This window comes from Odocoileus virginianus, chromosome 11, assembly GCF_023699985.2.
Source record: "Odocoileus virginianus isolate 20LAN1187 ecotype Illinois chromosome 11, Ovbor_1.2, whole genome shotgun sequence".
Classification (NCBI taxonomy): Eukaryota; Metazoa; Chordata; class Mammalia; order Artiodactyla; family Cervidae; genus Odocoileus; species Odocoileus virginianus.
In genome coordinates, this window is record NC_069684.1 from 35,889,060 (window position 1) to 35,906,088 (window position 17,029).

The following is a 17,029-nucleotide window of genomic DNA, read 5'->3' on the forward strand; positions in this document are numbered from 1 at the left end:
TTCCTTCTCTAGGGGATCTCCCCGTCCCAGGGATTGAACCTGGGTCTCTCGCACCACAGGCAGACTCTTTACCATCTAAGCCACCAGGGAAGCCTAAAAGTGAGTCCTTCTCAAATTTTCTTATCAACCTTATGCTTGTCGTGTAGAATGAATTCTGAAATAGTCCCTCTTTTTGTATTTTTTGAGGTGTTTATTGTGTAAGAGTTATTTCTTCCTCTAACATTTGGAAGCATTGATGAAGCTGTCAGGGCTTAGAACTTTCTTTGTGGGAAGTCTTCTAAGTTAGGTATTTTATTGTTAATAGACATAAGACTGTATAGATTTTCATATCATCTGTCAGTTTTCCCGTGGTATCTGAAAGTTTCAAAATGCTTAGGCATTAAGTTATTCATAGTATCTTGACCTGTGGATTATATAAAGTTAGGTTTTTTTTAAGTTTCAGATTCCTGGAGTATTTGTTCCTTTATTTCTTGTTATTGATTTCTAGCTAATTTCCACTGTGTACTTTGTACTTTATTGAGATCTACTTTGTAGCCAACATTTAAATTAGTAAGCATTCCATAGAAGAAAAGAACTTGCAGGAATTCCCTGGCAGTTCAGCGGTCAGGGTGACTCAGTGTCACTGCCAAGGGCCCAGGTTCAATCCCTGGTCTGGTCAGGGATCTAAGATTCCACAGTCAAGATAATAAAAGTAAAAAAGAAGAAAACTCACTTTCTATGTCATTTGTTGCAGTGTTTTACATGTATCAATTGAGTCGTTTGTTTATATTTTGTTCAAATTTTCCTTCTGTCTGCTGCTTTTATCAGCTTATAATATCAGTTATTGAGAGACTTATAAAAATTTCAAACTGTGTTATATCTGTTCCTTCATCCTGGAATGGATGGCATCCTGTGGTCCCATCATTCTCACCGACTCTGGAGGATACATTTTCAGTGACACCATCTGCCACCTGCACTCCCAGCCTACAGGGGGAGTCAGTGCCTTTCAGAGATGTTGGTGTTCCCCTTACCTGTATATTTTTCAGTGCTGTGATACAAGAAGTGTCTTCCAGGACATTGTTAGGGCATGTGTGTGTTTTGAGAGGGTGGTTTTCTGAGCTAGTCATATATAGTAAATCTACATTGATATTCCCATCTTCTTATATTTTTAACTCCTTCCTCTGAATTATCTCAAGGAATTCTTGACGGCTTCATTTAGCAGAGATCACTGTGAATTCTAGGTTTTAGACTGCCAGCTGGGCACACAGAGCCCATCCTGGTTACCCAGAATAAGACTGAATCCAGAGCCTCTGGAAGTTGTATTCATGTCAATGAAGTTATCACCACATAGGAGTTTGTTAGCATGATGCTCTGTTGCTGATCAAGGATGTTCAGAATCTATTCCCCACTTAGTGCTGAATTTCTGTCGCTGCATATATAGTAAGTAGAATAATAGTGTCCCAAAGATTTTCACTAGGCTTCCCAGGTGGCGCTAGTGGCAAAGAATCTGCCTGCCAATGCAGGAGATGCAAGACACAGGTTTGATCCCTGGGTCATAAAGATCCTCTGCAGTAGGAAATGGAAACATGCTCTAGTAGTCTTGTCTGGAAAATCCCATGGACAGAGGAGCCTGTTGGGCTACAGTCCATAGGGTCACAAAGAATCAGACATGACTGACTGACTGAGCACACAAAGATGTTTACATCCTGTTCCCCCAGAACCTGAGAATGTGTCACCTTGCATGGTGAAGGAGACTTTGCAGATGTGATTGAATGTAATATCTTAAGATAGGGAGATTTTCCTGGATTATCTGGGTGGACCCAGTATATCATAAGGGTCCTTTCAAGAGGGAGGTAGCGGGGGCAGAGTGAGAAAGGAGATGTGATGACAGAAGCAGACATCAGAGTGGTGTGGGTCCACAAGCCAAAGAATGCGGGCCCCCTCGGGAGGCTAGAAAGAGTAAGGAAACACTCCCCCCTAGGGTCCCCAGAGGTAATGCATGTCTGCTGACCCGCTGGAGGTTTCTGGCCTCTGGAATCCTAAGGCTATACTTGTGCTGTCTCAAGCCAGTAAATTTGTGATAATTTGTTAGAGCAGCAATAGGAAGCTAATACAACATATTAGCAAGTCTGCTTTTTTTTCTTCTAACATAACTTTGTAATTGACCCTTAAGGACAGTGATCTTACTCCAGCCATGGTGGAAGCAACGAAATATGGTGGGTTGGGACCTTAGGGAAGCTGGCATCATCCTGCAGTGTGACCACCTCAGCTACAGTCTCCACAGGCGCTGCTGCTGCTCTCAAACGGGGCTCAGGAGACTTAGGTGGGGCTGGGTGCTTGGATTCTCTAGAACCCCTCCGTTTGAATTCTTGGAATCCCAGCCTTCTCTCTGACGTTCAGATAAGAGATCCAGTGAGGTTATGGATGCAGTCTGTGTTCTAATCCGGTGCTCTGTGTGGACCAGATTGTGCTGCTTTATGGTCATCCTGGAAACGCCCTGACTCACTAGCTTTTCCTTGAGGTGAGATCTTAAAACCTGGAACCTGTAGTTTCCTCTTGTGAATGCCCCAGTGTCTTCATGCATAGCCACTCGATCTCTTCATTCCCAGAAATCAGTAGTGGTTGTTCATGCAGCTGTTTTTCCACCGAGAATCTTGGGCGTCTGGTGTTACGCCCTCAAATGCTCAATGAATCTTTACCACTTTGAAACCAGCCCAGTTGAAGAACTAATAATCCCAGAGCCTGTTTTCCTTGAGGGTCTGTTACCTGCAACCTCTTCCTGCCAATAATCATACAGGTTATTATGTTAGCTTCTTTTTGTTGCTCCAGCAGATTACCATGACCTTTGTGTGTTAAAATAACAAAAAAGATCGTCTTAGGGTTTTGGGGATTAGAAGTCCTAAAACTGAGGCTGCATTCCTTCTGAGGCTTTAAAGAAGAATCTCTTTTTTTTTGCCTTGTCTAGCTGCTAGAGACCACTTGGCCCACAGCCCCTTCCTCCATTTTCCCAGGCAACAGTGTAGCATCTTCAGCTCGCTGCCTCTCTGGCCTTGCTTCACTGGTCACCTCTCCTTCTCTTCTCCCTCTTCTCTGACTCCCTCTCCTCTTCACTCAGACCCTATGACGACATGGGACCTGCCCAGACAATCCAAGACAAGCTCCTCATCTCGAGGTCCAAACCCTTAATCATATTTGCAAGGTTCCTTCTGCCATGTGGCTTCCCTGGTGGCTCAGAGGGTAAAGCATCTGCCTGTGATGCAGGAGACCCAGGTTCGATCCCTGGGTCAGGAAGATCCCCTGGAGAAGGAAATGGCAACCCCACTCCAGTATTCTTGCCTGGAAAAATCCCATGGACCAAGCAGTCTGTGGGCTACAGTCCACAGGGTCGCAAAGAGTCGGACACGACTGAGCGACTACACTTTATGCCATGTAAGGCAACATATTCACAGCTCCTTGGGATTAAGCTGTGACATCTTGGCCGTGGTGGTTGGGAAGCCAGGGTAGGGGTAGGGGCCGGGCACTCTGTCTACCATGTCATGTTCCAGTTGTAGACAAAGGAATCCACTTTATATGAGGTTAGTAGAAAGAGGGTTATTAAAGGCTGTTATTTGGTTTATTGAGGAAGGCCTGGAAAAGAGGACTCCCAGAGCTCTCCTTTGAACTGGGCCTGCCAGGAAGCTGCTTCAAAGTTTAGACTCTGCCAGCACTTCAGCCAAAACCCTTCTACACTGTGCTTCTAGAAGACCCATGTGACTATCTCTTCACTGTATTTACTTCTACCTCCAATGAGGGTTCACCTCTTGGTAGGAGCTAGGTCATGTGCAGAAGTGCTGGCCACAAGGGAGTCTGGGAAATAAATACACTTTTGAAAAATATATCACTGGACTTCCCTAGTGGTACAGTGGATAAGAATCCACCTGCCAATGCAGGGGACAGAGGAAGATTCCACATGGTGTAGAGGAACTAAGCCGGTGTGCTACAACTACTGAAGCCCACGTGCTCTAGAGCCTGTGCTCCTCAACAAGAGAAGACACCGAAATGAGAAGTTACGCACTGCAACTAGAGAGTAGCCCCTGCTCGCCACTACTAGAGTAAAACCCGCATGTAGCAACGAAGGCCCAGAGCAACCAAAAATGAAAAAAATATATATGTTATCAATGATACAAAAATATATATGTATCATTGTGTAGTTTTCTACACCATGTTTTGATAGAAAGGGTTGAAATGTGTTAAGTGAGGCAGCCTTTAAAATATGCAGCATATTCCATGATCAGGGAAGGCTTTATCTCAGTGACAGATGATATTTGAGGAGACACTTGAAGAGAGTGAAGGAGTAAGTCACAGAGATAACCTTAGAGAAGAACATTCCAGGCAGAGGGGAAAATGCCTAGTCAAATTGTCTTTTGCTTTGGGTAATTGAGTAGGCATAATAATCTTGATTTTTCCTGAGACTTCATTTTCTCCTTCCCAGAAAAACAAGAAACAATATTTCCTTCCAAAAGTAATAATTACTGTATTTCACCAAATCTAAAATGCCATCCACTTTAAGATATTACGTTGGGAACCAATAGAAGAGATGAATGCTGCCAACATAACCATAACTTCCCATCGATTTTAGTGATGCTTATGTAGTGGGGGAGGGAGAGGGGATATATGTCTAAGAGTCAATGAAATTGTGAAGATGAATAGATACGATGGATGATTTATCTGTGTGTCTTCTTTCATTTGACTGTTAGCCTTTAATTTCAGAACTGTGGAAGATCTGAAAAATAATGAAAGCCAATGGAAAGACTCCCCACTGGCAACCAGACACCGTGAGATGCTGAAACGCTGCAAAACTCAGCTTAAGGTCTGTATAGTTAACTGGGGTAACTGTGGATCAGCCTCACAGTAGGAATTTTCCCACCAGAATATGTGCCTTGAATGAACAGTTTAATGTCCTCATTCTTTCCTCATTATTCTTTTCCCCCAAGATAAAAATGGTACATTTAAATGCGTATTGATTGTTTCTATGTATATGTAAATCTCAGGACCAAAAATGCATAGCGTGTGCCAGTAATTATATAATTCTTCATGGATATTATCATCCTTGAACGTCATCTCCCTTTCCTTACCTCATGCAAGATGTTCCCCCTCTACTAACCCTGACTCCACACCCAGAAACACACACACACCAGTTTGTCCAGCCACACATCTTCATGTTTGACAAAGTGGATTTGTGGTAGTGGAAAGCTATCTTTCCTTTGCCCCTCATTCTCCGTTAAATTGAAAATGATCCATTGTATAGAACCTAACTGTAGAAGGGAAGATTTCTGCTTATAAACGTGGTGGTGGTGGTTTAGTCGCTAAGTTGTGTCTGACTCTTGCAACCCCATGGACTGTAGCCCGCCAGGCTCCTCTGTCCGTGGGATTCTCCAAGCAAGAATACTGGAGTGGGTTGCCATTTCCTTCTGCAGGGGATCCTCCTGATCCAGGAATTGAACCCAGGTCTCCTGCATTTACTGGCAGATGATTTACCGACTGAACTGTGAGGGAAGCCCTTATAAACATATAAGGAAGCTTATAAACATGGCTGGGAAAAAAAAAGTGGTTGAAAACAAACACTAGCTAAAGTTGTACAAGGGAAGCACAGACAGCAATTGTATTCATTTTTCTGTTTTTATATTTAGATTACAAAGCTGAATGTTAGCTGCCATGTTTTCTGTTACAGTAGGATGATATATAGAAATTTTACCTGACTTAGATTTCTAGTACAAGTTAAAATTTTCAGTTTTATTTACTAATGGAGTAGAAACCTCTTTGAGAAGCAGAATAAGCCAGGGACTCTTTTCTGGGCATCTGTAGACCCCTTAAGCACTTCAGAGAGGTTTCAAGAAGTCTGGAAACTGTTGACATTTATATGTAATGTGTGTGCATGTGGATGTTTAAACTCACAGTGATCCTCTGAGATGGGTGTTTTACCCTTGGTGGACGAGCATTTTGCCCAAGATGAGCTTAAGTACTGACCTGGAATTTAGATGTGAATATGTCAGGCTCCTTCTCAGTAACCACCACTGACTTCCAAAGGGTCTCTCTTGTCAGGTTTTTCAAATGACAGTGATGACTGAGCCTTTTCAGCACTAAACTATGCCCAGTGGTTCACATGCCTCACCTTCTTAGAGCAGAGGAAGCTCTTGAGACAAAAACAGCATCTTACAGCCCATTAGTGCTAATGCTCTGGAAGCCCTAGAGCAGGGGTCCCCAACCTCCAGTATCTAATGCCTAATCTGAGGTGGAGCTAATGTAATAATAAACCTAAAGTTCAAAATAAATATAATGTGCTCGAATCACCCCAAAAAACCATCCCCACCCCACTACGTCCCACTCTGTGGAAAAATTGTCTTCCACGAAACTGGTCCCTGCTGCCCTAAAGGTGGGGGACCGCTACCCTGGAGCCTAGATTTCCCATCTCCTGGCCCATGCCCTGCCTGTGACCACACATAGGGACTTAGCCACCAGCTAATCTATGAATGGGGACATACCTGCTTCCACAGAAACTGGTACGATGCAAGGCCTGTGCTGATGCTGGCTTGCTTGATGAGAGCTTTCTGAGAAGATGTCTGAACTTCTACGGCCTTCTCATTCAGCTGCTGCTCCGCCTCCTGGACCCTGCCTACCCGGAGTGAGTTGCTCTGTCTTCCTCCCCATCTCCACTCATCCAGGCCGTGTTGTCTTTATTGCTCTACAGAGCCGACACCCAAAACCAAGACCTGGGATAATGTAATCAGGAATGCATTTCCAGATTGTACTTAGATAGACTATGAAAGTAGTGATGTTAATAGCTGTTTTCTCTGAAAGTAGTTACAGTAGTGAAGGACTGTCAACACTTCTTAGGTTAATTTTGAGAGAGAGCTTTTTGAAAATTAGCTTTAAAATCTTTGATAAAAAAGGAAATCTATGAATCTGAAGTGAAAAGTTGGGATTAACAGGGTATTGGGTCCCCCCAAGCACTGGGTCCAGGCAGACCTCTAGTCAATTCCAAGAATGAACCGAGAACATCATGGATCTCTTTATCATCACCTGGACAGCTCCTCCAGACAGCCATTTTGTTTTCTTTGTTACAATTTTATGGTTATTATGAAATCTCCAGATCATCAATGTTGGGGAGGTTGGCCAAAGCCAGCTGCAGGAATGGAAAATAGTATTTAAAGTAAAAATGTCCCCGATGGTAAGAATTGGAATTCTAAACCAGTTCTGCCAATCCTCAGAATCTATATTTGTTTTTGTTTAGTCTCTTAAGTCGTGTCCAACTCTTTTGTGACCCTGTGGACTGTAGCGTACCAGGCTCCTCTGTCCATGGGATTTCTCAGGCAAGAATACTGGAGTGGGTTGCCATTTCCTTCTCTAGGGGATCTTCCTGAACCAGGGATCGAACCTGGGTCTCCTGAATTTGCAAGTGGGTTCTTTACCATTGAGCCATCAGGGAAGCCTCAAAGTCTATATAGGTACACATTATGGCGTTGGTTACAATCATTCACTAAGGAATTATGGAAGAGAAAGAAGAATATATAAAGCAGATGCCTTCCAAAGAATCAAAAGTTCCATTTTGCCTCTAAATGCAAAAGCATTTATGTGTAGTATTAAAGAGGAAATTCAAACATATAAAAGCAAAGAAATAAATGTGTGGCTGTATTGTCTTAAACAGTTTGAACTGCATAAAATGACCAAACATGACACTTTTATTTCCTTCGCGTTTTATTTATTGCATTAACCTTAACAGGAAACCAAGAAAAGGAACAGCATTCACGTCCACCTTAGCACATCCCCATCTTCATGATTCCCTGTTCATTTCTGGTTGCAATTTCTTTGCCTGTGTACTGTTTACTTAGTTGTATTATAGAATGAGAGCTTTTTCCAGATGAACCACTTATTGTAATTGTAGTATTCTAGTCCTCATAGTTTGATGTGTCACGATTTCACTTTGTAACCTGTACTTTTCTCTCTTTGACAGTGTAACACTGCCTTTAAATTCAGATGTCCCCAAGGTATTTGCAGCATTGCCTGAGTTTTATGTAGAAGATGTTGCTGAATTTTTATTTTTTATTGTACAGTAAGTCCCATTCATATATTATATATTTATAATATGTTTTTATATTTAATGTACACATTGTATTACAAACCTCCATTTGATGCCACTGAATGCTGCCCAGAGACTGGAAAAATAAATCCAGCTGTGGCACCAAGCCAATTCCAATAATATCTCAAGACAGAAACAGGATTAACAATGCTAGTAATAATGTACTCTGTGAAAATTGAGTTGAATTTTTAATAACTGACTATACGTTTCTGAGAAACAGAAGGAGAAACAGTTTATAAATATCTGAGTGAACATTGAAAAGCCAGAAATACCCACATCTGTATTTTGTACCAATATTTTTCTCAGCTGTAAAATTAGAGAAACCTTACAAAAAAATAGGTTGAGTTTATAAGCAGTATTTGAAATCTGAAAAAATGAAAACTCCATCAAAATATTTTTTAAAGTCTTTTTGGTCATGAAGATCTTTTGTAAAATTACTATTTAATTGTAGCTTTGGTTTATTTTCCAAGATGTAAGTTAATGTAGCATGCTGTGGTCAGTAGACACAGTGGGTTATAATGTGAATAGTCACCTTAAAATCAACAAGTTAAAGCCCTTCAGCAACCTGGTTCCTCAGCCTCCTCGTCCCCTTCCTCGCCCAGTCAGAAGCATCCACCCACGTTGAGCCTCTCGAAGCTTCACTACCTGTCCTTCTCGCCTCTCTTCAGATACTCTCCTCAGGTGCTTTACGAGCCCTGCACTCAGGATATTGTGATGTTCCTCGTCGTGATGTTGTGTAACCAGAACTACATCCGAAATCCGTATCTGGTGGCCAAACTGGTAGAAGTCATGTTCATGACCAACCCTGCTGTTCAGCCAAGGACCCAGAAGTTTTTTGAAATGATCGAGAACCATCCCCTCTCCACCAAGTTGTTGGTCCCTTCCCTGATGAAGTTTTATACAGGTAATGTCCCTGGTGTGTACAGGTGGGCAGGATTCTCTGAAACCAGCAGGTGAAGTTGTTTTAAACCTGCTACCTAATCTCCTAGTGTCCACATAGAAGTATCACCCACTAACCCACCTCCAGCAGTACAAAAACTGTCGGTTATTTTCCGCTCAAGTTGTGGAAACATTACACTGACCACTCTCTTTAATGCATACTAGTCACTGATAATTCAGTGGAATCCATAAAAAGGTAGAGGGGTTACATTGAGACCAAATTGATGTTTTTATCTGAAATTACCTGGTTCATTTTATATTTGACTGTGCTAGGTCTTCATTGCTGCACATGGGCTTTCTCTAATTGCAGCAAGTGGGGGCTACTCTTTACTGCGGTGCTCAGGCTTCTTATTACAGTGGCCTCCCTTGCTAGGGCACATGGACTTCAGTAGTTTTCAAACCCATGTCCCCTGCATTGGTGGTGAATTCCTAACCACTTGCACCACCAGGGGAGCACTACCTGGTTCATTTTAATTTCTAACTTACACCATTAGTTTTGCAAACACAAAGTTTCAAAACTGTGAGCTGGTTAAAAATGCTTATTCTTGGGACCTCCCCCCACCACCCCCCAAAACCAATGGAATTAGGATCTCTGGGAGTCTTCACTCATTCACTAATTCTGTACATTTATCGAATGTCTACTCTTTGCTAGGCACTGTCCTAGGTGCTGGGCAACACTGGTGAATAAGATTGAGAAGATACCAGACACTCTGCAAGGAGGTCTTCCTCTTCTGGTTGAACTTTATTCTGAGTTTCCATTCGTAGTTTGGCTTTTCAACTGCAGATGTATTTTCATAAAGCCAGTTAGTTACCTGCAGGCCGCATTCACCTGTTTTCTACCAAAGGCACATGATTGTACTGATGGGACAGTTTTTCTCCAGTTGTATATTTCTCAGGAAAGGAAGTGTGCTGTCTATCTTCTTACCTTCTATTGAACCTAGCACACTCTGGGCACTCATTTAGCAGAATATACTAGCCTTGCTCTTGAAAGAAACCCCAGCCTCCATGAGCACAGTCCCTTGCTGTTCACAGAGGCAGCAGTGGATTGATGGTTCTTCTGTGTTCAGTGACAGCCAACTCTTCTCAGTTGATCAAGACCTGCTTCTGCTCATTTTGAGATGGTGCCCATATTTCTCTCTGCTTCTGAGGCTCAAGAATCTGTCTTCTTCTGCTTCGTCACTATTACCTTGTGTCATCTCTTGGAAGTTTCTGTACTTCCCTAGTCTACCTGTATCCTCTTAAACCTAAAGAAGTCCACAAGCCCTTTGAAGTTTTGTTAACATGCTCACCTTGGCAACAGAGAGCACTCCTGGGTAAAAGGCCCTTGCTTGGCTTGCCTGTCCTTTTCTTAACCTCTTATCCCTGGTAGGAGAGAACCACGGGCCATTCAGGTACAATTGGTGCATCAGCTGTTTACAGAACAGGACCTCATATGGTACCCTGCACCTGTCAGGCTTCACTGAATTGAAGGTAATCCTAAATTTATAAAAAAAAAAAAAATGAGGTACCTCTTTTCACCTATCAAACTTATATTTAAGATGGAAATACCCAGTGTTAAAATGGTTTTAGAAAAATAAACTAATCTTCAAAAGCTTATTTCAGCCCTTCTGTCACTAGTATGCAGAATCAGTGCTGTGTAACTGAGAATGTAGGTTGGTAAAGCCTTTCTGGAAGGCAAATTGACCATCCACATCAGACACTTTAAATAGTGTTCCTATCTGGGGACTTCCCTGGCAGTCCAGTGGAGAAGATTCTTCGCTTCCACTTTGGACAGCACAGGTTCAATCTGGTTTGGGAACTAAGATCCCACATGCTGTGGGGCACAGCCAAGAAATAATAATAATAAGGAACATTGGAGTAACAGATTATCTGTGTTGGAAGCAGCCATTCTCTATCCCTGGGGCTGGGGGAACCAAGGGAAAAGGTTTGGGATTATTGGAATCTGGTTGCGCAAATGATTTCCTAAAGGAAATCAACTCTGAATACTCAGTGGAAGGACTGATGCTGAAGCCGAAGGTCTAATACTTTGGCCACCTGATGGGAAGAGCTGACTCATTGGAAAAGGCCCTGATACAGGGCAAGATTGAAGGCAAAAGGAGGAGGAGGTGGCAGAGGATGAAATGGTTAGATAGCATCACTGATGCAATGGACTTGAATTAGAGCAAACTCTGGGAGAAAGTGAAGGACAGGAGAGCCTGGTGTGCTGCAGTCCATGGGGTCTCGAAGAGACAGGACTTAGTGACTAAACAATAACAGCAGCAACAAATAGTGCAAGTATTAAAAAGAAATTCCTGCCAGATGTAGGTCAGTTAAGTAAATTATCATTTATCCATCCAGTGGATCCATGTGAGCCTTGAAAAATAGTGTTAGTTACATTAAATGGTTAAGTAATAAAAAGAAAGTGCCATTAATGGGACAGTTTGTCAACTGTGACCACCTTTTGGTCCACAAATATATATTACAGATAAAAGTATGGGAAGATATGCACCAAAATGTTAACAATGAGTTGTTTTGTTTTTGAATGGTTAAATTGTATGTGGTTTTATTTTTCTTTTTTAAAAAGTTATCTAATGTCTTCATTATTCTACAGTAAACTTGTGTTGTTGGTATTGAAAAAACAAAAAAGATGTTAGTTAAATGCATTTTGTACTCAGTGCCCTGGGCTTGTCAGTGGCTTTGGGATAAAGGACAGGGCTAGGTCTCATGCTGTGAGGCCCAGGGTGGGGTGGAGGGGCAGGGGAGCACCGTAAAGATTCCAGGAGCGGGTGGATGAGTGGGTGTCCTTTTTCCTTTCTGCCTGGCCACCAAGCAGCATGCCCTCTGGCCCTGGACCGCCTCTGTAATCATGGGTGGATGATAAGATGATACCTGCGCTAATAATAACTGCTGCTTATTGAATATTTACTAATCCTTTCACTTAATCCCCACAGCAGTCCTCAAGATGGGTGCTATAAATATCTCCCTTGTACAAATGAGGAAACTAAAGCTTAGAAGGGTCTAGAAGCTCACTGAAGGTCAGCAGCCAGTGAGTGGCAGCGACCTCAGCAGTTGGGCATTAGCACAGGTGCTCCACCAGTTCCCCAGGGCCCGGCGCCTGGGGAGCCCCACAGTGGGCATGGCAGACATTCCCCTACGTGTCCAGCAAATCCACATTAAGTCCTGCTGGTTTAGGTCCTGGCTCCTGAGCACGGCCAGCTCTCAGACATGAATTACAGCTTGATCTCTGAAACACGCTCCTCTTTTACACCCAGAGAGGGTCTAGCTTAAGTGCCTAAGGTCAAATGTTTGTTCCAAAAATAAAACCGAGTTTCAGAATGTGTGTGAGTGTGCTCAGCCGTGTCCGACTATTTGCAGCCCCCATGGATTGTAGCCCTCCAGGCTTCTCTGTCCATGGGATTTTCCAGGCAAGACCACTAGAGTGAGTTGCCATTTCCTACCCCAGGGGATCTTCCCGACCCAGGGGTCAAATCCACATCTCCTGCATTGCAGGCAGCTTCTCTACCACTGAGCCACCAGGGAAACCCGAGTTTTGAAAAAAAAGAGTATTTTATTTGTACTACAGCAAAGGTGGTACTTCAGGACTAGCACTCAAAACGTGGCTACTCAGAGCCAGGAAGAACACTGACAACCAAGACAGCTTCAAGACCATTCCCTTCCCCAAGCTGACCTGAGTCAGCAAAGACAGTGTTAGCCCAAGTAGACTTGGTCACCAGCTCAGCAAATACACATGGAGCTCCTACTATACATCAACTCCGGTGTTGCCACTTGGGCCTAGCCGTGCGAAAGCCAAAACTCCTGCCACTGCCAGTTAGGCATTCTGGCGTGAAAACAGATGTGGACCCAATAAATAAGATACTTACAGAGAGTGGGTGTGAGAAGGGGGCCCGGTGCTAGTCTTTTTTTTTTTTTTTCATACTGCACCACTTGGCACATGGGATCTTAGTCCTCTGACAGGGATTGAACCCACACCTTCTGCAGCTGAAGCTTAGTTTTAACCGCTGGACCGCCAGGGTAGTGTCGCCAGCCTGGTGTTACTTTTAAGAAGCACAGTCAGGTCTCCAAGGAGATGACTTTGGAGTGATGTTGAAAACAAGGCTAAAGAGGGAGCCCTGAGAAGGTCTCAGCCACACTGTGGCAGGCAGTGAGAACAGCACATGGAAGGGCCCTTAGGGCCCCGGGCAGCTTATTGAATCAAGACCTGTGAGCAGGAAGCAGGGATCTAGAACTCTGCAGGTATTCTAGAAATATGACTTGGGACAGACAAAAAAGGAGAAATACCATATGATATTCCTTATATGTGAAATATAAAAAGAAATGATACAAATGAACATACAAAACAGAAGCATTCACATACTTAGAAGAAGAGCATATGGTTGCCAGTGGGGGAAAGACGAGGGGAAGGGATAGTTTGGGAGTTTGGGATGGACTTGTACACACTGCTATATTTCAAATGAATAACCAACAAGGTCCTACTGTATAGCATAGGGAAATCTGCTCAATGTTATGTGGCAGCCTGGATGGGAGGGGAGTTTGGGGGAGAGTAGACATATATATGTAGGGCTGAGTCCCTTTGCTGTACATGCGAAACTGTCACAGCATTGTGAATTGGTTATATTCCAATACTTTGGCCACCTGATGCGAAGAGCTAACACATTGGAAAAGACCCTGAGGCTAGGAAAGATTGAGGGCAAATGGAGAAGGGAGTGACAGAGGATGAGATGATTGGATGGCATCACCGACTCAATGGACATGAGTTTAAGCAAACTCCAAGAGATAGTGAAGGACAGGAAACCTTGGCATGCTTCAGTCCCTGAGACCACAAAGAGTTGGACCCGACTTTGCTACTGAACAACAACAAGAAAAGGTTTAAAGTTTGGGGGAAAAAAGAACTGGGACTTGGGAATTATATCTTGGACTGATGCAATTTTGAGGGAACATTAGCAATGAACTTTTTTTAATGTTGGGAGAGATGTATGAGTCCTAAGTTCACGGTCATTTCTTAGTCTGTGCTGTGTTCAGGATACAGGACAGGTGTTCTGGGCCATTTAGAGCACAGACGAGGCTCTTTGTCAGCCCTGTGTGTGTTTCTCCCATAGACTCCATTAAGTCAGCCCTCCATACTGCAGTTCACACTTTTATACAGTTAATAAAATGATGCTTAGTTCAGCTTAAAGAAAGGTGCTTTTAGATCTTCATACTAAGGTACTATCCTTTTTTTATCTGTAAATAACTTTTTTTAAGTCCCTATTAAGTATTCATTGGGAAATACAGAAGATAGCAAAAAGAAAATAAAGCTCGTTGATAATGTCTGCACTCAGAATCTCTGTTAACATTTTGCTCTGTATCTTTCCAGTCAGCTTGTATCTCGCATGTGCAAGTGTGTGTATTTTTTAATATGAATCGATCCAAACTGTATATTTTCTTTGGTAGCCTGTGGTTTTATGTGCGTGTGCTCAGTCGTGTCTGACTCTTTTTGACCCCATGGACTGTGGTGATGGTATTTTCCAGGCAAGAAGACCGAAATGTGTTGCCATTCCCTTCTCCAGGGGATCTTCCCGACCCAGGAATTGAACTCGTGTCTGCTGCATTGACAGACAGATTTATATCACAAATACCTTTTTGCGTTCTCTCTTAGGCATTGGATTATTTATATTTTCTTCGATATAAATAGTACTTTAATGAATATCATTGGAGATCAGTCTTTGAACATGTGTTTTTATTCCCTCCTGCGTTTGTAGTGTCGTGCATCTTTTCCTTAAGTCCGTTGTCTTTACCTGACAGTTTTCCCTCTTTTTAAAATTTGTCATGAGTTCAGGAATTTCTCATGCTTAAGCTATTTGTCTTTTTATAAGAAGTTTGATCTTTGTTCCATTTTAAAAGCTACATAGATCATGATAACTGGTAAATGAATGACGAGTACATAGAGATTTACTGTGCTTTTCTCTACTTTGATACATGTTTTAAAATGTCAGTTATACAAAAGTAGTTAAAGTAATAATCACATTCAATAGATATGTTGCCCTTAATAAAATTTAACCCAGTGTTTTTTCCTGCTCAGGGAAGTGTTGTGATGTTTCTATAAACTAGTAACTGTCGGGGGTGGTATGATAATTCAACTCTGGTCATTGGTGATGCTAGCCCAGTGATGCCCAGCGATTTTCCCAGACCAGTTCATTTTGTTACTGTGTCATTGCCCTCCTTCAATGTGAAGGTCTGTCTTCAAAACCACTTGTAATTTCTTTTCTGCCTTACGTATGAGATAGAGACAGAATTGTATCATGTCTCTGATTTTGCAGATTCGTATTACTCCTTAATGTGATAGCAGCAATAGCTGCTTTTAGAAAGGTAAGAAAGTCCATACCCTTCAGTCCCTTGTCTCTCTCCCACAGACGTTGAGCACACCGGCGCCACCAGTGAGTTCTACGACAAGTTCACCATTCGCTATCACATCAGCACCATCTTTAAAAGCCTTTGGCAGAACATAGCTCACCACGGCACCTTTATGGAGGAGTTCAAGTGAGTATTGGGCCCCTAATGTCACTGCTTGCCTTGCAAATCAGAGGGAGAACAGCCACTTAAAAGCTTTCCCAGCTGGTTCTTGTTGACTGTTTGGTTGGTCTCCTCTAAGTTTTCCAGATGGTCCTGCTTAATGTGAGCAGGATTATCAAAATCTCTGCCTGCCAAACTTTGCTGAATTTTAGATTTGTCAAGATACTTTGGGCATAATATACGGGGAGACAGAATCTATTCTGAGATGAAGTGTTGTGTTTTCTGGTGTTTCTTGATTAACGTATTACATGAATTTGCAGAATGGCTCAAATGGGATCTTCTAGCAGTCTTTGAATATGTTGAAATCAAGCTTTAGAGTTAGAAGCATTAGGAAGACTTCAGGTTTAAAAGCAGCTAGTATGAAGGCTGTCATTTGAAATGATGTTCTTTGTAGGGAGGGCCTAGAACTTGATGAAGTTTGTCTCATTACAAACCTGAAGTTTCAGTGACTGCTTAAACCTGGACATTAGTAATGCCATCTAAGTTACTTAAAGAAAAGTGCATCAGTGGAGACACAGACACAAAGAACAGACTTGTGGACACAGTGGGGGAAGGAGAGGGTAGGACAAATTGAGACATATACACTACCACATGTGAAATAGATAGGCAGTGGGAATTTGCTATATGATGCAGCAAGCTCAAATCTTTGATGCAGGGAGCTCAAATCTGGTGCTCTGTGACAACCTTGTTGGGGAGGGGGATGAGTGGTAGGTGGGAGGGGGGGTTCAAGAGGAAGGGGACATATGTATACCTGTGACTGATGTATGTTGCTGTATGGCAGAAACCAACACACATTGTAAAGCAATTATCCTCCAATTAAAAAGAAAATTTTAAAATAAAGGTGCTTTAAAAAGAAAAGTAGATGAAAATGTTGATCTCTTGAATTAAACTTAAGAAATTTTATCCCATCTACTCTGATATTTGCAACCCGTATTCAATCCTTGATCAAGCGGAGCTGTCAGTTGTTAACTGAATTACCATTCAACAGTGGAAGTATGGCCAGTGGAGTAGCAATTTTATCCCATCTACTCTGATATTTGCAACCCGTATTCAATCCTTGATCAAGCGGAGCTGTCAGTTGTTAACTGAATTACCATTCAACAGTGGAAGTATGGCCAGTGGAGTAGCCATTTCTTTGATAGCTTCCCACAAAGTAAACCCTTTCGGTTAGTTCTTTTTCCATGAACTGCTCTTGTTGTCAGAAGTACATGCCAACAAAAGCTTGCAGTGAGGTTAATGAGCTTAGGAGACCAGGCATGCCTACAGCTCGATCTGCATGGTGCTGATTAGGAGTGTTCATTCTGAATTTCCCGTCTCCTGATACCCAGGCCTCTGCCTTTGTTAAACAGGTACTTGTCTTCCCAAGGCAAGACCACACTGCCCACTGATTTCCCAGCAATAGATCCTGAAGAGTAGTTCCTCTTTTCTCTCCTAACTTGACAGGTC

The 17,029-nt window shown here is 42.6% G+C and overlaps 1 protein-coding gene and 1 non-coding gene across 3 annotated transcripts in view; both read left to right on the forward strand.

The window, feature by feature from the left end:
- UBE4B (ubiquitination factor E4B) overlaps positions 1–17,029 on the forward strand; it is a 123,528-nt gene that overhangs the window by 89,448 nt on the left and 17,051 nt on the right. For both annotated transcript variants that reach the window (XM_020889043.2, XM_020889185.2), the window contains 5 exons: positions 4,729–4,828; positions 6,513–6,640; positions 7,970–8,068; positions 8,764–8,999; positions 15,424–15,550. In XM_020889043.2, the coding sequence (XP_020744702.2) occupies positions 4,729–4,828; positions 6,513–6,640; positions 7,970–8,068; positions 8,764–8,999; positions 15,424–15,550 (690 nt within the window). The remainder of the gene's footprint in view (positions 1–4,728; positions 4,829–6,512; positions 6,641–7,969; positions 8,069–8,763; positions 9,000–15,423; positions 15,551–17,029) is intronic.
- On the forward strand, positions 3,199–3,271 carry TRNAH-GUG (transfer RNA histidin (anticodon GUG)). The gene has a single exon. It is a non-coding gene; the product is annotated as a tRNA-His (tRNA).